At 35.6% G+C, this 21,586-nt stretch overlaps 1 protein-coding gene across 6 annotated transcripts in view; it reads left to right on the plus strand.

Moving 5' to 3' along the window:
• The window catches only part of Sfmbt1 (Scm like with four mbt domains 1), a 160,133-nt gene that overhangs the window by 132,229 nt on the left and 6,318 nt on the right, over positions 1 to 21,586 (plus strand). For all 6 annotated transcript variants that reach the window (XM_047530992.1, XM_047530993.1, XM_047530989.1 and 3 more), the window contains 10 exons: positions 3,080 to 3,206; positions 4,289 to 4,402; positions 7,700 to 7,742; positions 9,751 to 9,815; positions 12,235 to 12,374; positions 14,191 to 14,300; positions 14,960 to 15,135; positions 19,139 to 19,317; positions 19,491 to 19,736; positions 20,773 to 20,901. In XM_047530992.1, the coding sequence (XP_047386948.1) occupies positions 3,080 to 3,206; positions 4,289 to 4,402; positions 7,700 to 7,742; positions 9,751 to 9,815; positions 12,235 to 12,374; positions 14,191 to 14,300; positions 14,960 to 15,135; positions 19,139 to 19,317; positions 19,491 to 19,736; positions 20,773 to 20,901 (1,329 nt within the window). The remainder of the gene's footprint in view (positions 1 to 3,079; positions 3,207 to 4,288; positions 4,403 to 7,699; positions 7,743 to 9,750; positions 9,816 to 12,234; positions 12,375 to 14,190; positions 14,301 to 14,959; positions 15,136 to 19,138; positions 19,318 to 19,490; positions 19,737 to 20,772; positions 20,902 to 21,586) is intronic.

Below are 21,586 nucleotides of genomic sequence, written 5' to 3' on the forward strand. Positions count from 1 at the left end.
ATAGTTTTTCCCATGTATGTATATGAAAACAATACAGGCGAATCCCACCACATCTACATCCATAAGAATGGAACTCTTAACTGGAATAAGACATATCCATGCTTACATAATTATATCAAAATGGATTCTTCTGTCATATATAACTGAAAAGAACAAAAAATAAGTGCTGAGTAATGATGGCTTCAAAAATACTAATGACATTCTTCACATAATTAGAAAAAACAATTTTTTAATTCATTTGGAAGAATGAGATACCCAAAATAGCCAAAGCAATACTAAGCAAGAAAAGTGAAATAGGAGGAATCACAATATCTGATCTGAAATTATACTACAGACAGAGCTATAATAACAAAAACAGCATGGTATTGGCATCAAAGTAGACAGGAAGACCAATGGAACAGAATAGAAAATACAGACAAATCCACATACCTGCAGCCATCTGGTTACTTGACCAAGGTGCCAAAAAAATATTTTGGAGAAAAGACAGCCTTTTTAACAAATGGTGCTGGGAAAACTGGATAGCTACATGTAGAAAAAATGAAAGTGAATCCCTATCTCTCATCCTGCATAAAACTCAAATTGACATGGATCAGAGACTTCAGAATTAGACCCGAAACTTTGCAACTGCTGGAAAAAAGAGTCAACCCTTCATCTTATAAGTGCTGGCACTGACTTTCTTAACAAGACCCCCAAGACAAGAACTAAAACCAAGAATCAATAAGTGAAATGTCAGCAAATTAAAAAGCTTATATACAGCAATGGAAATTTTAAGAGCACAAAGAGGGAGCCTATAGAATGGGAGGAAATCTTGACCAACTATTCCTCCTATAGGGGACTAATATCCAGAATATATAAAGAACTCAAAAAGCTTAATACCAAAAAACGACCCAATCAATAAATGGGCAAAAGAAGTAAACAAAAACTTCTCAAAGGAAGAAACACAAATGGCCATCAAATATATGAAAAAATATTTAGTATCTCTAGCAATCAGGAACATGCAGATCAAAACCACACTAAGATTTCATCTTATTCCAGTCAGAATGGCAATGATTAAGAAACAATAAACCTTAGCAAGGTTATGGAGAAAAAAGTACACTTTTATGTTGGTGGAACTGTGGGCTAGTACAACCACTCTGGAAAGCAGTATGCAGATTCTCTAAAAAACTAGGGATGATACCACCATATGACCAGTTATCCCAGTCCTTGTTATTCTCCCAAAGATCTAAAATTGGGATACTGTAACAGTGATACAGCCACCTCAATGTTTATAGTAGCACAATTCACAATAGCTAAATTGTGGAATCAATCCAGATGCCCATCAATAGATAAATAGATTGAAAGATTGTAGTGTATATACAATAAAGTTCTACTCAGCCATTAAAAAAAATGAAATTATGGCATTTGCTGGTAAATGAGTGGAAATGGAGAATATCATGCCAAGTGAAATGAGCCCTACTGAGAAACTCAAAACTCAAATGTTTTTTCTCATATGTGGAAGCTAAAGTGAAATAAAGGAAAGGGGAAGGGAAGGGTAGGATATAATAAAGGGAAGAGTGGTAATATAGATAAAGGAGATTGAGAGGCAAAATGGAGGGATGGGTAAGGAGAGGCAGTGCAGAATGAATTCTTTAAAAAAATCATTTTATGTGCACATATGAACATGCCAAGGGAATTTCACCTTTATGCATAAGTAAAAAGAATCAATCAAATGTAAATAAATAGATGCGTGTAAGGAAGTCTAGTGGAGTAGAGGAAGGAGAAGGGGGGAGGGGAAGGAGGACAAGAGGTAAAAGGAAAGGACCATGAGCTGAAACAAAATCCTATGATGTATGAGTTTGTCATGATGAACCCAGCTGCTATATATAACTGTAAAGCTTTAATAATAAATAAAAGGAGAAATAAAATGCATGCCTAACTTAAAAAAAAAAGTGCTGACTTACCAATCTATTTTTTCACTTTTAATAAAAAGTAAACTGATTAAGACCTGAATCTAAGTTTTACTCTTGGAAAACTGCAGTAATAGCTTGATACCTCAAACCCGAATTTGTGAGTCATGCTCAGGATCCCTTGCAGCTAGCAGGATGAAAAATATCAACTGTGGCTAAGTGGTTTAGGTCAAAATGATGTGCACACCACAAAATAAACTTAATGGTCCTGATAAAAATCACTTTGAATGTTACACTGAAAACATTGCCTTACCTATTCCAAAACAGGTTTGCCTCAGATTATCTAAGCAATTTCTGCTTTATAAATATATCTATATTTTACCTTTAATTTCCAAAATGAAAAAATGTGTGTATATATTCTTTCTGAATTTTTTAAAAATTTCATATCAAAAGCAGCTATGTGTCTGCTTCAAAAAGTAGTTCTACAACTTATCTGTTGAGACACTACGTATCATTAAATTATAATAGCATCTTATAATATTGAAAAAATTTTTTTATCTTCTGTTATATCCATTTTGTTAGGTTTATATCTTAAAAACTTTTAGTGACTTTTCAGAAAAGAAAACAAATGCAGATATTTAGTTATTCATTTTGACTCAAAGCTCCAGATTTTAAAAATCTATCTTGAATGACCCTTCCCCCTTATTCATAAATATTTTTTAATCCTGACTTTCTTTTATGTATACATACCAATATGAACCAGGAAGTTTTTAGTATGGTGGAGCCCTCTGAGGGAGGGGAAGTGAACCAATGGTTAAGAATCACTTGGTTTGGAACACAGAGCCTTATTTCATTGGTACCTTGTAATAACCTAGTGAGAGAGAGATGTTTTCAGATTCATCTGACAGATGAAGAAATGGAATCAAAAAGAGGCTATCCAATTTGAACAGGATCATCATCTATGTAGCAATCTGCACAAATCTCTGACCTAAAGACTACACTGCCTGTAACACCAAGAAAGGCAGATATTTTCTTTTTGCTTCCTTAGAAAACAACAAAAAAAGAAAAAGAAATCTATAACTTTAGAGTGGACACAGGGATCAAGTTCTGGTTGGAAAAGGTCTTTGAGCTGAGCACATGAATTAATACTGAGCATTAATGTAGTATGTGAATTTGATCCATTCATTTTCTAGTTAATTTCTGAGCATGAGTTTAAGGAGAACATGAAGCTTGAGGCAGTGAACCCTCTTTTTCCTGAAGAAGTATGCATTGCCACCATTACTGCAGTGAGAGGGTCCTACCTGTGGCTGCAGCTGGAGGGTAAGTGCCAGCACTCCCGGGAAATTTCATGTGGCCACTCTTCTTTGCTCTTCCTATTTGTTTTGGTAGTGTGGCTTGTTATACTAATTGGTCTAGATAAATAACAACCTTATTTAAACACTTCTATTTGAAGTACAACGCTCTAAGCTAAAATTTTATTTTCCTCCAAAAAAATTGTTATTTTCCTGTCCATTTATTTTTCTATCCATGTTTAGGAAATGAATGTGCATAAAACCTTTATTACTGTTTTCTTGAAGGATAAGTCAAATAGCATATATTGTGATGAGACTAAAATAAATGAGCATGAATGGCAAACCCAGTTTACTGAAAAGAGTATTTTGGTTGCCCCAAACAAATGGTACCAAAAAGTATTTGAAGTAGAAATGATGTATTTTATTCAGCATAGTATTCAGTGATTGGTCTGTTTTGTGGGTGGAAGGCTGTGTGAGTGCTCAGTGCTGTAGTTACTGTGTGTGACTTGGGTTTCTTTTTTTTTTTAATCCTGCTGCCAAATAGTCATATTCTGAGAAGGTACCTACTATTTCTGATTTAAGGAATTGGCATCTAATGTAGACATTAAGGACAGTATGAAACATAGACTTTCAGGCAACCTCTGCTGAGCAACTTGCCAAATCATTTCCTGATTTTAATTTACTGTTTTACTTTCTGACTTACTCCCAGTGTACCAGAACTAATGTTCTCATGAGTAGAATTGTCACTTTGCCTTCTGGTTTCTAATTATTTCAAGGAATTGAAAAAAAAAAAAAGAAAGAAAAAAAATAATTGACAGTAATATTTATTAGCTATTGAATGATACTAGTGGTGTTCTAGTTGCTTATTTGCTGTTTCTTCACTAAGGTCATTTTATATATTCATTACCCATATTGGTCCATAAAAGTAATACATATAGAGCACAGTTCACTTTTTTCATGTTTACTATACATGAAAAAGATAAATTGAAAAACATCCTTGCTCGAGAGACTTGTGTTTGTGTTTCTGTAGTAGAAGAATATTGTTTAGAAACCTTTATGAAGTAGCCTATGTAATGGTCTGAAGAAATTTATTTTGTTTAATCTAAACAGGTTCTAAGAAGCCTATACCCGAATGTATTGTGAATGTGGAATCCATGGATATATTTCCTTTGGGCTGGTGTGAGACCAATGGCCACCCCCTCAGCACTCCTCGCCGGGCACGAGGTATCTTTTTTAGGGCTAGAGGATTGATTGTTAAGTGATTTGTTGTATATGACTTTTACCAATTAGGGTAAATATGGACATTTTATAGAAAAACTGGTTATCTGTTTCTGCATAGGAAATTTTTTGTTGCAAAAAACATTATCTTAGAGTTTCTGTGGTTTGGGAATCTTGGATATAACTTTGGTTGGTTCTCTTGGATCTACATTTCTCTAAAGCTTCAGTGAAGGTATCAGGAAGGGCAGGAAACATCTCAAGGCTTAATGTGGGAAGGTTCTGCTCCCAAATTTACTCAGATGATTATTGGCAAGTGTCTTAGTCCATTCTTGCTGCTATAACAAAATATCATAGACTGAGTAATTTGAAAATAACTCATCATTGGAAGCTAGGAAATTCAAGAACAGTCTATCATTGGATTTTCCTGGTTAATAGATGAGGGAATGTTTCCTGGTTAATAGATGAGACCTTCTTGCTGTGTCCTCACATGCTAAAGAAGACTACTGACTCTTTGTGGCCTCTTTTATAAGGGCACTAGTACTGATTATGAAGGCTCTGCTCTCATAATCTAAGCACTTTTTAAGACCCACCTCCTAATACCAACACGTTGGTGATTACATGTCAGTATGAATTTGGGGGGCATTCAGACCAAAGTAACAAGAAATAATTTCCATGGGCTATTGGACTGAGGGCCTCAGCTCTTTGCTGGCTATTGATTGGAGAGTTCCCTTAGTTCTTTGGCACATGGATCTCTCCATAGGGCAGTTTACAGCAGACAACTGGCTTCCATCAGAGTGAGGAAGTGAGAAAGCAAGTAAAATTGATAAGATAAAAGCCAAAATCTTCTTGCAACTTAATCTTGATTTTTTTTTTTTTTTTTTAGGGGGTGGTGGTGGTGGGAAGGTACTGGGGATTGAACCCAGCTACGTCCCTAGTTCTTTTTAATTTTTATTTTGAGACAAGTTGTTGTTGTGTTGCTGAAGCTGACCTTCAACTTGCGATTCTTCTACTTCAGACTCCCCAGTCACTGGGATTACAGTGTAACCTAATCTTAGATGTAATATTCTATCTCTCCTCCTTTTAAAATAGTTTTGAGATATAATTAGTGTACCTTAAAATTTGCTCTTTTGAAGTTTACAATTCCTCGGTTTTAGTATATTCACAAAGTTGTGCTATTCTCTTCATAGTTAATTTGAGAACATGTTTTTCATCTTCAGAAGACACGCCATTCCCATTAGCAATCATCCCCTTCCCAGGCAACCACTAATCTGGCAACCTCTAAACTACTTTCTGTCTCCATTGATTTACCTATGTTGAACATTTACTATTAGTGGAATCATATAATATGTGGTCTTCTGTGACTGTCTTCTTTTACTTAGCATATTTTCTGAATTCATTCATGTGAATTAGTGTCTATCAGTACTTTATTCCTTTATATAGCTGAATAATATTCCATTGTATGAATATGCCACATTTTGTTTATCCATTCATCAGTTGATGAACATTTGGGTTGTTTCCATTTTTTTACTATTATGAACAATGCTGCCGTGAACTTTAGTGTACAAGTTTTTATGTAAGGACTTGGGTCTTCATTTCTCTTGGGTACATTCTAATGAGTGGAAATGCTGAGTCATATGGTAACTGTGTTTTCACAGTTTGAGGAAATGCCAAACTGTTTTTCAAAGCAGCTGCTGTATATTACATTTCCACCAGCTGTTGCACAAACTCCCTAGTGCTTATTTTCTTTTTTCTTTTTCTTTTTCTCTTTCTTTCTTTCTTTCTTCCTTTCTTTCTTTCTTTTTTTTGTGCTAGGGATTGAACCCAGGGGTGCTTAACCACTGAGCAACACCCTCAGGCCCCCTTTTTATATTTTATTTGGAGTCAGGGTCTCAGTTGCTTTGGGCCTTGCTAAGTTGCCGAGTCTGACTAAATTCGTAATCCTCTTGTCTCAGCCTTCCAAACCACTGGGATTACAGGTGTGCTCCACCATACCCAACTCCTTTGTTTTTTGATAGCTATCCTAGTGGTTGTAAGTGGTATGGTTTTGATTTGCATTTTTCTAATGGTTAGTGATGTTGAGCATCTTCTTGTATGCTTATTGGACATTAATATGTTGTCTCTGGAAAAATATGTACTCAAATCCTTCACCCTTTTAAATTGGAATATTTATCATTTATTGAGTTGTCAGAGCTCTTTGCATTTTACAGAAATTAATCCTTTTTTATATACATGACTTGGAAATACTTTCTCCCCTTTTATGGCTGGCTTTTTCACTTTCTTGACATGCATACGATTTTTTTTTTTTTTTTTTCGGTGCTGGAGATTAAACCCAGGGCCTTGTGCATGCAAGGCAAGCACTCTACCAACTGAGCTATATCCCCAGCCCATATACGATTTTTAAAAAATATTTAAAAAAATTTTTTTAGTTGTCAATGGACCTTTAATTCACTTATTTATATGTGGGGCTGAGAAGTGAACCCAGAGCCTCACATAGGCAAGGCAAGCACTCTATCGTTGAGCTACAACCACAGCCCCAAGATTTTATTCTCTTTTTATGCACCAAATTTTAATTTCAATTTAGTCAATTTTGTTTTTTTCTTTTATTGCCTCAGATGTCAGTGTCATATTGAAGAAGTGATTGACAAGTATGATGTTGTGAAGGTTTTTTCATGTTTTTCTGTTAAGAGTTTTATAGCTTTCTCTCTTATATTTAGCTCTCTGGTCATTTTTTTAAAAAAATATTTTTTGTTGTAGATGAACGTAATGCCTTTGTTTTGTTTGTTTAGTTTGTTGTTGGTTTTTTTTTTTTTTTTTTTTTTTTTTTTAATGTTGTGCTGGGGATTGACCAGGAGTAGAGCAAGCACTCTACCATTAAGCCACAACCACAGCCTCTCTGGTCAATTTTAGTTCAGTTTTATATATGTTGTAAGGTAAGAGAATTCACTTTTCCCAACACCATATGTTGAAAACTGTCCCTTCCCACATTGAATGATCTGATTCATACTTGTGTCAAACCAGTTTCTCTTGAATATCTTGAATATCTAGTTTTGCTTGGAAAATATTCCTGGGAATTGATTAACCCAGGGACCTTTGAAAATATCAATTTTTGCTCCTTCTATAAAGACTCCTACCTAGAAAATGTGCCTTAGTTTAGATATTCAAACACATAAGCACTAATTTATAGTAGTAGGTATATATAGTTATATATATACAGAACTAAGTTTTAAAAATGCTTATATAAACAATACATATATAATTTTCTTTTGTCTTATTTTTCTTGACTTTTTCCCTCTCTTCTTATAGTACATAAACAGAGGAAAATTGCAGTGGTTCAACCAGAAAAACAGTAAGTAATGTAATAGGATGTCTGAATAGTTAAGTTTGAAAGTTAGAATATAGAAATAACTATATCAGAGGGTATATTTCCTCTTGTTCTTAGATGGAAGCATAGTATTTTAATTCAAATTGAATAGTTTTTATACTTCTTACAGTATATATATTTCATATTTGAATAGAAGAAGAAAGGAAGTAAGAGTCTTCATGCTAGTGTGTGTGAAGGAAAAGCAAAGATTGTAAGTCAGAAAATGATTTGTTACAGTGTCTTTTTTTTTTTTTTCCTCCCTGGTACTGGGGATTGAACCCAGGGGTGCTTAACCACTGAGGCACATCCCCAGCCCTGTTTTTTATATTTTATTAGAGACAGGGTCTTGCTAAGTTGCTTAGGGCCTTGCTCAGTTGCTGAGACTGGCTTTAAACTTGTGATCCTCCTACCTCATCCTCCTGAGCCACTGGGATTATAGGTGTGCGCTACCATGCCTAACTGTCACAGTATCTTGAAGTAGAAGACAACAACTCTAAAAGAAATGACAAACTTGAAAGAGTGGCTTTGTGCCCACCAGGAAACTCCTTGTAGCACCTTCACATACAACTTTTGAGAAGCAATTAATTGGTGGTGACTTCAAATCTTAAGTATGAAGTTTTCTGTGTATATATGTATTTTTTTAAAAATATTTTTAATTGTTGATAAACCTTTACTTTTTATTTATATGTGGTGCTAAGAATCAAAACCAGTGCCTCACACATGCTAGGTAGTGCCTCTACCACTGAGCCACAACCCCAGCCCTATATGTATGTTTTTAAACAACAGATTTTGCATTCTATGTTACTCTGCTTACGCTTCCCACAATGCCACAGACTGAATGGTTTAAACCACAGACATTTGTTTCTCCTATTTTGGAAGCTGGAAAGTCCAAGATCAGTATGCCAGTCAATTTGGTTCCTGGTGAGGGCTCTCTTCCTGACTTGCTAATGTCAACTTTTTACCTGTGTCCTTTTATGGTGAAGAGATTTATTAATTCATTCATATTCTCTTTCTCTCTCTCCCACCTCTTCTTATAAGGCCACCAATACTTATCAGATTATGGCTCTTAAGACCTCATTTAATCTTAATTATTCCCAAAAGCCCGATCTCCAAATATAGTAAGGATTAAGACTTTGTCATAGGAATTTGGCAGAGGGGATACAATGCCTTCTATAGCAAATTCTATTAACTATCTAATGTATAATTTATTTATAACTGCCTTTGTGTCTATATGGTTAATGAAACTGGCATGCCTGTAATCTCAGTGACTTGGGAGGCTGGGGCAGGAGGATCACAAGTTCAAGGCCAGCCTCAGCAGTTTAGCAAAATAAAAAGGATTGGGAATATAGTCATTGATAAAGTGGTTCAACCCCCAGTACCAAAACAAAACAAAACAAAAACAAACAAACAAACACACACACAAAAAAACCTGACAATAGAAGTGGAGCAAAAGACCATAAAATTTTATTTCAGATACAGAATTGAGACAACAGTGATAATACTGGCCTTAGATTTCTCCTCAACTTAGTTGTCAAGACCAGTCCACAGCTTTAGTCAGGAAGCATTCTAAAAAGATTAATTAGCCTGTTTTAGGGATTGGTGCATACAGAATGAATTTCCGTGTTTTTTTAATACAAAAGTAATTTTTAAAAATTTCAAAACTGATGTAAGAAATTGTTCTGTGGCTATTGAAAAATGAATAGTTTACTTGTGGTGTAGGAATCCCACAAGAAATTTTATAATTTCTTGAATGCGTGAATCAAGTAAAATTCATCTGAATAAGCAGTTTTACAACACTGTCTATAGACTGTTGACCCAATTAAACCTTGCACACAGTTTGAAAAGCAATTACCATTGTTAAAATGAAAAGTATGATGAAAGAAGGACCTTATGCAAACTGCCACACTTGCTTTCTTAGATTTGAAGAAACTAAATCTCATGCTTAATTGATCTTAAGGATGATCTCATTGTTTGCTGTGTTTTCCTAACCCAGAGTACCATCCTCCAGGACTGTCCACGAGGGCCTGAAGAGTCAGGAGTCAAACTCCACTGACTCAGGTACAATAAGCATTTATATCTTACAGCAAAGAGGACCGTCTTCTTTTCATGGACTGTATCTGACATTTGATTTATAGACTGTGGCTTCATAGGGGAGGCTCCTAATTGAGACACTGGAGTTATAACTGTCTAAGATGTATTTAGTTTTATAATCACCTCTAGGCGAATAGTTCTACCCATTTCTAATTATAGGTTTTCTTTATTGATTACCTATCAGGTGCCAAATACTCTGGGGGTTGATGTTACCATCCCTAAATTGAGATAAAGAACCTGAGGTTTTCCAGGCATTTCTCTTTCTTAAGCTAGGTGCTTGAGAAGTGACTGACTCTTTATATGTAAACTTCACAATTAAAAAAATTAAGCACTGGATTTATTTTATTGTTTCAGAGGCAATGCCTGATAAATGGTATAAGGAGCTTGCTGGAAGTTTATGTTTTGTCCAGGGTCTCTGTGGAACTATTCTTGACTACTCCTGTTCTGGCCGTATAATGCTTACCATCATGATTGTGTATATTCTAGCATAGATTGGGTGTTCAGGTGCTCTAGAAAGGAAACCAGAGCTCGGACAGCTCATGTAGCTCATGTGTGGAAGGCTGAGAAATGGAACTCAAGTTCAAAACCTGTACTTTTTTCTCTTCCACCCAGTAACTTTTTATTACATCATTTATACATAGAGGATTGGGGTTATGTCTACCACTTACTTTTTTGCATTACTGGCCTTTCTGTTGCCTACTGCAACTACAGAATTAAGACATTAATAAAATCTCATATGTCACCACAACCAAGTCATCTTGGTTTGGGTTTTGTCATAGTTCAGGTTCCCTGGGAACCAATCTGAGACACTGATATTTGCATGCAGGAGTCTCATTAGGGAGTACTTTGGTAACAACTTCTGGAAGGAGTGAAGGAAGCAGGATTACATACAGAAAGAAGTTGAAATGCAAGGTAGTTGCAATAGATGTTTCTTCTCCCACAAGGAGCCTTAGAGCTGATACAACACACAGAGTTGTCCATGATTCAGGCTTTGTGGTCACTCATTACTTGTTATTAGAAGTAGACTTCAGCTCCCACTACCTCACAAGGAAAGGGTCCTTAGACAAGGTGATTCTTTCCTACTGAGAGCAGTCCCCAGATCAGGGCAACTATAGAACAGACTTGTAACTGAGAGCTAGAAGCTGCCAACATTCCTTAGTAGCAGAGGCATGACTATCTTAATCCTGCTATGGGGAATCTAGATGGCAGAGTTCAGGTAGAAAAGTGGATACTGAAAGGTTAACCACCATGCTAAAACTGCATTTTTAATTAAAGAGAGAACATTATGAATGCGGGTCCTGTCAATAGTGGACAGTGTACATACATCTGCTTTCCTTAATGTTGGATGAAAGAACAGTATCCATTAGAAGAGCCTCTACTGCATATCAGATGAAGATGTTTTAATGTCTTTTTGAATTTTCTATATTCAGTAGCTGAACTATCAGTTGCTGTGAGGGATTATAAAACAGTATTCATTCAGAAAAATATTTGAGTTGGGTGTCAGGCCCCTGTTGCACCCACTGCACACAAAAGGAACCTAGAGATATGGTCACAATATACTTTTAGCCCTCTGAGAAATCCCAGAGATGGGAGAGCTCACACAGTATCAGAGCTGCCAGAATATTTGTTTCGTGGGTTTTAGAAGCAAACTATAGTTCTGGTATGCAATGTCAATCCCTAGAAATGTTCCTGAATAGGTTATCAAATGGTTTTTGAAGAACTAGAAAAGAAATCGTTGATTGTCAGGAATCAATATTGGTTCATGAAGTACATCTTCTACTTCTTTATTGTTAGAAGTAGAGGGCTCTAGAATAATGTTGCTGTCAGTCCAGGAGTTAATCAGCATATAATTCAGGACATTTGTTTGATTTTAGTAGAGTGATAACCTCTGTAAATCTAGTATAAGGTAAGTACAAGCTTTCTAAATATAAGGTATTTCAAGAGCATTCTCAAATACTATATTAACCTCCAAAATATATAACTCATTGGTAAAGTGCTTGCTTAGAATGCATGAGGCTCTGGGTTTGATCCCCACCACTTCAAAGAAAGAGCAGGGAAGGGGAAAGGAGAGAAAGAAAGGAATCATAAAAAGAAAAAAAGAAAGAAAATACATAATCCCAAAACTAAACCTAATGGTGTATTTGCTTGTTTCCTTCTGCCCACCCTCTCCCAGTAATTCAACATTGGAAACATGGGATAGAAAAATGACTTTTTAAAAAAAATATGTATTTTTTTAGTTGGCAATGAACCTTTATTTTATTTATTTATATGTGGTGCTGAGAATCAAACCCAGTGCCTTGCACATGCTAGGCAAGCACTCTGCCACTGGGCTACAGCCCCAGCCCAGAAAGACTGTTCTTAATATTTGTTTTTCTTCATTTCTCAGTTATGGTTAATGGAAAATATTGCTGTCCAAAGATATACTTCAACCACCGTTGCTTCTCAGGGCCATATCTTAACAAAGGAAGAATTGCTGAGCTGCCTCAGTGTGTAGGACCTGGGAACTGTGTTCTGGTCCTCAGAGAGGTAAGATGCTAGCGTAGAGCAGAATAATTTGGAAATTTAATAGCAGTCTCCTTGGCTCATTCATTCAGGAGCCATATTTCATAGAAGTAAGAACTCTAGATTTTATCAAAAGTTACTAACTTTTCTCATGTACAGTATTCCCTTTATCCATGAGGTCTGTATTCCAGGATCTTAGTGGATGCCTGAACACATAGATAATATCAAACCTTTTTTATGCTGTGTTTTTTTCCTGTACATACATACCTACTGTATTAGTTGGGTTTTTTGTTACTATAGCAAAATACCTACGGCAAAACTTGTGAGGAAAGAGAGGTTTATTTGGCTCATAGTTTGGAGCCTGATCAGGTGGCTCCATTTCAGCCTCTGGTAATGGTCTTCTTGGCTGCATCATGTGGCAGGAATGCTTGTGTTAGAAAGAGATCACAATGCCAAATAGGAGCCAGAGAGAAACTAAGGTCCCACAATTCCTTCCAAAGGCATGTCCCCAAATGGCTTATGTATCTCCAGTAGGCTCCATCTCTTAAAGGTCCCATCACTTCATCACCTCCCATATCTATCATTCTGGGGACCAAGCTTCCAACACATGTATTTTGGGAGAACACATTCAAATCAGCACCTGTGGTAAAGTTTAGTTTATAAATAAGACATAATAAGAGATTAACAACAATAATGAATAATAAAATAGGACAATTATAACAATATACTATAATAAAAGTTATATGAATGTGGTACCTCTCAAGATATCTTACTGTGCTGTATTTACTTTTCTGATTGTAGTAATGTGAGCTCATACAGTGCCTACATGATGAGATGGAGTGAGGGAGTGAAATAGGCATTGTGATAATGGCATTAGGCTACTTTAAGAGTTACTTGAACATAAGTACTGTGATACCTCAGTAGTTGATCTAATAACTGGCACACTACTAAGTGACTAACAGAGGGGTAGCGTACACAGCATGCATACTCTGGACAAAGGGGTGATTCGTATCCCAGGAAGGATAGTGCAATTTGAAACTTATAAATTTATGTTCCTGGAATTTTCCATTTAATATATTTGGATAGTTGATCATAGGTAACTGAAACTCAGAACATAAAATCACAGATAAATGGGGGATTACTGTACAGGACAGCATATTGGACACATGATTATTTCTGCTCCCCCAGAGACATTCAACTAAGTAATTCTTCATGTGGCAGGTTTACTTTTGTCAGCATGGAAAGATGTTCTGTCAGAGACCACATGAGAACTATGTGATGTGAACTGATAAGTCTATAACTTGGAGACTGTGTGATATTAACCAAGGACTATGATAAAGCTATGCATCTGCTGGACTTGCAGTGACTCTCAACCATTGTACTGTACTGTGGGTAACAGATGTGAGGACCTATAAACTTTTCAGCCTTCAAGGTAGCAAGATGTAGGATCTGGGGAAGCCAGAGGTTCTGGGCAGACTCCTCTAGCCTCAATGAGGCTCAGCTATCTATAGTGTCTAGTGTCTCAAACAAATGTAACCTATGTATGCTACAACTGGGAAAGCATTTGGAAGCATGTGCCAGAGTACTTTGAAATTCACGGTGCCTGTTTTTTCATGGCCATAGCATTTTGAATGTTTAAGAGAATCTGGTTACTCCTTATTTGCAACTTTAAGCAACTGTTATATGTTTGGTTTTATTATTTTCTTAATGTTTCTTAATTAATATGATTAGAATTAATCTCTAAACAATTGTCTTAATCTGAAATAGCAAGAGTATCATGGTGCTAATGATCTGTTTTTCTCCTTCCCTACCCATATTTCTGTTTTAAAACCGAGTTCAGGTCCTCACTTTACTTATCAATGCAGCCTATAAACCTAGTCGTGTCCTTCGGGAGCTCCAACTGGACAAAGACTCGGTGTGGCATGGATGTGGGGAAGTCCTAAAAGCCAAGTGAGTAGATTCCTCTGCTCTTTATTCTTGTTTGTCTTTAACAGGTCACAGAATCAGTTCTTTTGTGGATTATATCAGATGCTTGTTTTCTGGGGTAGTGCTGCTTTGTTTTTTATTTGTGATGAAGAAGTAAGCTTATTTTCTTTTTTAGATTCCATTCTGTCATGGATCAAAAAATTTACAAAATATGGTAAAAATGAATTTAAGAAATAGAAAATTTAAGACACAAAAGTTCAAGAACAATTTTCTATTAGATTCAAGAGACACAAAATTACTTTTGCAGTTTACTCTTACTTTCTGACTGTGAATGGATGACAGTTGGCAATCATACTATCCTTGAACTATCTTCTGAGGATCACTAAAGAAAGACTTAATGAAACACCATTTTGTGTTTGTAGTAGTTAGTGAGATTACTATTTGAGAACTTTCACATTGGAAGAGAAAGTAGGAACTTAATTTTATTAATTTAAATAACTCAGCTTTTAGCTATCACCTCTTACCAGATTTAAGTACAATGTTGTTTTCAGAGTCCTCAAACTCAGTAGGACCCAGAATATTCTAAGAAGCAAAAACATTGTTCAGGTATATTAACATGCTTGATTTTTCTCTGGGTAATCGCTGGCTCAATAAATCTGTCATCTGATTTCTTCCAATGGCAGATATAAAGGAAAAAGTTATCGGGCTACTGTTGAGATAGTGAAAACAGCAGATCGGGTAACTGAATTCTGCCGGCAAACCTGTATTAAACTGGAATGCTGTCCTAACCTCTTTGGTCCGCGGATGGTTCTGGATACATGTTCTGAGAACTGCTCTGTACTTACAAAGACCAAATACAGTGAGTCATGTTTTTGGAATATATTAACTATAGCAACTACAACCTTATATAGTGGAAATTTTTTATTTTGCAGACATGCTTATATATAGCAGACACAGACATTTTCTATAAATGACCAGATGATGGATATTTTATGATGTGGGTCACGTGATCTCTCTCAAATATTCTTTTTATGCTGTAATATTTTCATCTTTAAAGAAGGTTTTTAAAAAATATAAGATTGCATTTTTAGCTAGAGAATCATACTAAAATAGGCCATAGGCCAGATTTGGCTTATGGGTCCTAGTTTGCCAACTTTAATGTGGCACATATATAAATTAGCTCTTGGGTATGTCATTTCATTCATATAATTTTCAGGTATTTATTATGTGCCTATTATGTGAGTACTGGCATACATTAATAAAACAAAATTCCTGTCCTGAGTTTTCATGTAATTTGGAGAGATATAAACAAATGAACAACTACAGAGAGTTAAATACGAGAGGTGGGGAATGAAACAAGGTGAGTAAGTGCAGTAGAGGAGTGAGAAGGCAAGGTGTGGAGTGCTGTATGTAAAGGTGTTCAAGAGTCTTCTGACAGGGAACATCTGAAGGAAACAAGAACATTGCTGTTACAGACATCTTGGTGGAGGAGGCATTGAGGGCACAGGCTTAATGTAGGAACTTCTTCAGTGTCTGTGAAGAGCAGTAAAGTAGGCCTGGTGGCTGCAGAAGCATAAATAGCAGGAGAGGAGGAAGTTGTAGTCTCACTCCGAACTGTGCTGACACCTGTTTCCTCTCTTTGCTTATCTTCTCCGTTATGAAACTGAGGTGGGGCCATGTAGGATGAAATTTGCAGTTGGGAGCCTCATTAAGGCATTGTTACTCAAAAGACAAAATGCTGATCCTGCTTTTCCTTAAATCCCACAAATCCCTGTGTCACTTAGGAGAACCATAACACAGAGAAGGAGTTTGCTGTGTTAAATTTGAAAGATTTCTTTTAGGGCTCTGCCTTTTAAACTTTATAGTGCTTGCAGATCACCTGAGGATATTGTTAAAATGGATTCTGGTTTATCAGACCTGTGGGTCTATGAACCTGAAAGTCGGCTTTCTAGCAAGCTCTCTGAGGTGAGTGATGCTGCTGATCCAAGACTCAGATGTGGTATGGCAAGCTTTCTAATCAATATTTGAATTATAAAATCATAAGAGTCTAACATTCTAGTTTCTGTTTGTATATATTGGATTGTAAACTCTGTAAGGGTAAAGATTATTTTAGACTATATTATCAGAATAGTTTAGAAAATTACAACTATTAGGAACTACATGGAAAATACTATTCAGATAAATGCACATATAAGCATACTACTTTGGACTTTGGAAGATTTGTGAATTTTATTTTGCTTTTTGCCTGAATTTATCTTTACAATGATACAGTTGAAACTAGCCTAGATTTTTTGGAGCATCTGTAATTTTTCCTAATTAGTAAAGGTAATAAATGAACTTTAATCCTTAAGAAGAATTCTTTTGGGCTTGGGGTTGTGGCTCAGTGGTAGAGCACTTGCCTAGCAAGTGTGAGGTACTGGGTTCAATCCTCAGCACCACATAAAAAATAAATGAATAAAATAAAGGTCTATCAACATGTAAAAAATTTTTTAAAAAGAATTCATTTGTGTAGAAAGTTCCATTATATTTTGATATTGCCTTAATACGTAACCTAGAGATAGACTGTATATTTCATTTATGAATTGTCTCTATATTCTAAAATTAAAATGAAAACTCAAAGGACCTAGAAGGAAGAATAAAGTTGAAGGACTTTTCACTTTCTCTCTTTATTTAAATCATAAAGCTATGTAGTAATCAAAAGAACTTGGTATTAAATAATAGTGAAATAAAGCAATGAGACAGAATAGAGTTCAGAAATAGAGCCAAATTTATATGGTCAAATGATTTTCAACAGGGTGACCAAGGAATTTAATAGGGAAAGGAGATTTCTTTTTAACAAATGGTAATGATACAACTGGATATACAAATAGGGTGGTGGGGAGATACTCTTTAACGCCTACCTCATACCATGTATAAAAATTAATAAAGATCTATTATAGACCTAATATAAAAGCTATAATTGTAAAGGAGAATATACTCAAGTTAAAAAGATTAGGGTTAGGGTTAGGGAGGGAAAGAAGAAGGGGAAAAGAAAGAAAATGTTCTGAAACTATATAGTGGTAATGATTGCACAACATAGTATTTATACTAAAATCACTGAATTGTACACGTTAAATGGGTGAATTTCATGTTAGGTGAAAATATTTAGAAACAAAAAGGACAGGGGATGTAGCTCGGTGGTGAGTGCTTGTTTAGCACATGAGTGAGGGCCCTGGGTTCAATCCATAGCACCAAATTTTTTTTTTATAATTTAAATAAAATCAAAAGTGAAATAAAGCAGTTTGAAACAACAAATAAATGACTTGCATGTACATTTCATGAATGAAAATATACAAATGTTCAATAATCACATGAAAAAGCATACAATACCTTTAGTCATCAGGGAAAGGCAAAACTTCAGTGAGATTTGTAGTGACATGAATGGAACTGGAAGACATTATAAAGGAAATAAATAATGCACAAAAAGACAAATACTGCATGTTCTCACTTATATTTAGAAGCTAAAATGTTGATCTCAAAGAAATAGAGACTAGAATAGGGCTCACCAGAGTCTGAGTAAAGGTGTAGCAGAGGGGAATGGAAAGAGGATGGCCAATAGTTCTTCTAATGCTTTATAGCCTAATAGTATAACTATGGTTGACAAACCTAGATGTATATTTCAAAATAGAAGGTAAAGAGGATTTTGAATGTTCACAACACAAAGAAATAATACATGTTCAAAGTGATAATTATGCCATTTATCCTGACCTGATCATTACATATTATATACCTACATTGAAATACTGCACCCCATAAATATGTGCAATTGTTATGTGTCAACAATAAAATTATATTTCGTTTTATTTATTTATGTAGCGGTACTGGGGATTGAACCCAGGGCTGATTGTGTGCTAGGCAAGTGCTCTGCCACTGAGCAACATCCCTAGCACTTTTTAAAATTTTGTTTTGAGACAGAGTTGTACTAAATTGCACAGATTGACCTTGAAGTTGCAATATTCCTGCCTCAACCTGCTGAGTAGCTGATATTATAGGTGTGTGCTACTGTACCTGGCTAATAAAAGTATATTTTAAAAGACAAAAACAAACAAAAAAACTACAATGAGAAATTACTATATACTCACTACATTGTCTGAAATGAAAGACTGACATTACTACTACTGGTTGGCAAAGTGTAGAATACCTAAATCTCCCATACATTTTAGGTGGGATTGTAAAATTACATAACCATTTTGGAAAGCTGGTACCTTCTTTAAAAGTTAATCGTATGTCCTCTCTGTGATCCAGCAACTACATTTTTAGGTGTTTATGCGAAGCAATGAAAACATGTGCATTAAATGCCTGTACAAAAATGTTCATTGTAAACTGATTATATTCATAGCCCAGAAACAGCCCAAGTGCCCATCAAACAAGAAGGTAGATGAATTGGTACATTTGTACAATGGAATGCTATTCACAAACAAAATAGAATAAACTTATATACATGATAACATAGATGAAATTCCAAAACATTATCCTGTGTAAAAGAAGTCATACATTAAAAAACTACCTACTGTGTGGTTCCATAGAGCCAAAACTAATCTGTCTCCCAAGAGAAATTAAATTAGAATAGTGGTTGCTCTGGGAGGGAACAGCTGGGTTGATGGAGATGTTCTGTATCTTAATAGGTAGAGGATTATTCAGGTTTATGCACTTGTCAGCATTAATTAAATTGAACACTTATCTCCTTATTCCAGTATATGGAATTTAAACCTCAGTCAAAAATAGTATACCTGTTTACAACTATGTTAGTAAACTCTCTTGTGGTTTTCCAGTGCCCAGCAATAATAAAGCTACTTTTATGTTTCTTTGTCATCCACATTTAGCACACTATTATGGAAAGAAGAAAAATAAAAGAATTGGAAGGCCACCTGGTGGGCATAGTAACTTAGCTTGTGCCCTGAAAAAAGCCAGTAAAAGGAGAAAGAGACGGAAAAATGTTTTTGTTCATAAGAAGAAACGTTCCTCTGCATCTGTTGATAATACCCCAGTGGGCTCACCCCAGGTATGTTATCTATAATGCACCCATCTTCTCCAGAAGCCACTGCTTTTTCATATGAACACAGAAAGAATCTGCAGGTCTTTCTAATTCAGATCTCTGGCCAATAGGAGATGGTTTTATGGCCCAGGAACTGGTTTGTTCTGAATTTCAATGAGTCTTGTCTCTTTTTCCTCTAGGGAAGTGGAGGTGAGGATGAAGATGATGCAGATGAAGGGGATGATGATTCCCTAAGTGAGGGCAGTACATCTGAGCAGCAGGATGAACTACAGGAAGAGTCAGAAATGTCAGAAAAAAAGTCATGCTCCTCTTCTCCCACCCAAAGTGAGATATCCACCTCACTGCCCCCAGACAGACAAAGGAGAAAAAGAGAGCTTCGCTCTTTTTCATTTTCTGATGATGAAAATAAACCTCCTTCACCAAAGGTACCATTTTTAAAAATAATGGTTTCTTTTTCTTTTCCCTCTGTTTTAATTTCCTTCTAGAATCTAATTGTTAATAATGTAGGCATTCCACATTTTTTAATACAAGCTTATGAAGAATAAATAGTAGAGTCTCTTTTAAAATGATTCCAAAAGCAGTGATTTACATGTGTTTCAAGGATTATTTGGAGATTATCTGTTTATGAGGGGCAGTCTCTCAGCAGTTTCTTGTTTTAAGTTAAAAACAAAACCTTAATTGCTAGTTTATTTGTAGCCTGTCACTTAATTTAGGAAAAATTGCCTTTTAATATGTCCATAATATGTATGGTTTGTAGAAATAAATTATTTATCCTTTTGATTCTGGTTAAGTGATCTTGTTTACTATATTTAATATGTGATTTGTGCATATTATATATACACATTCAAGATTACAATTAAGTTGTTGTTTTACCTATAATCCCATGACTTGGGAGTCTGAGGCAGGAGGATTACAAATTTGAGGCAACCCTGGACAGCTTGGTGAAACCCTATCTCAAAGTAAAAAGGGATGGGATGCAACTCAGGATCCCAGTGCTGGGGTGGTGTGGAGTGTTATCAATTTAAAATTGGATTACTTTTTAAAAATGTACCATGAGCAAGAGCAATAAAAGGTTTCTTCTGATAATTTGGTTAGTCTTCATTGAAAATACCATCCCATTCACTTTAGCACACTAGCAGAGACCCAGCTGAAATAGACCAAGAACAAATGGGAGATTTTAAAACTTACTCTTTTTCTATTAAATTGTCCAACTTCTTTGTGCTGAAATTCTGAGATGAAGTCTTCCATTTTGATAATGTGTTATAAGAAAATAAATAAGATAAAATTTATGTTATAAATTTCCTGACCACCTAATGCATGTGGGCCTTTGCCATCTGTGTTGGGGGAAAATCATGTTCTAAGATCACTTTAAATCCTGTCTTGAAGGGTAATTATGGAGAGACTTTTTTCAAATAAAATAGCTCTTACACCATTTGGTTTAATTTGTTGTGGGAAATGAAGGAAATAAGGATTGAAGTTGCTGAAAGGCTTCACTTGGATAGTAACCCCCTGAAGTGGAGTGTGGCGGATGTTGTGCGGTTCATCAGATCCACGGATTGTGCTCCATTAGCAAGAATATTCCTAGACCAGGTAATTGCAGATACCTGTAATCTGTAATAATATTTCTCTTTAGCAAAGAACTATTTGTGTAATAGTGAATAATTTATTTACAAGTTTTAGTAAAAATGTTTGATCCAAAACTAAGACATTGTTTTAGTTCCCTTTGGGAGATGATTAGAAGTTACTCATCTAGCTGGGCACAGTGGCGCGCCTGTAATCCCAGTGACTCAGGAGGCTGAGGCAGGAGGATTGTGAGTTCAAAGCCAGCCTCAGCAAAAGTGAAGTGCTAAGCAACTCAGTGAGACCCTATCTCTAAATAAAATATGAAATTGGGCTGGGGATGTGGCTCAGTGGTTGAGTGCCCCTGAGTTCAAACCCTGGTACCCCCGTGGCCCCCCCCCCCCAAAAAAAAGAAGTTATTTATCTAACTTGCTTCATGGTGGAAGCAGATTTTTATTCCATTTCCATTTTTGCCAGAAATTTGATTCTGTTCCCCATGTGTTTAAATGGATTGATATCAAGCAAGCCTTGCTTAACTATCCTCATATTTTTAAAAAATAATGATTTGGCTTATTTTAAAAAATACCATTTGTCACATGTCAATCTGCAGAGTGGTGATCAGGTTTTTTTTTTTTTTTTTTTTTTTTTTTTATTAAAGTTGTTGGTGGATCTTTTATTTATTTATATGTGGTGCTGAGGATTGAACCCAGTGCCT

The sequence above is a fragment of the Sciurus carolinensis genome, chromosome 17 (assembly GCF_902686445.1).
Source record: "Sciurus carolinensis chromosome 17, mSciCar1.2, whole genome shotgun sequence".
Taxonomy (NCBI): Eukaryota; Metazoa; Chordata; class Mammalia; order Rodentia; family Sciuridae; genus Sciurus; species Sciurus carolinensis.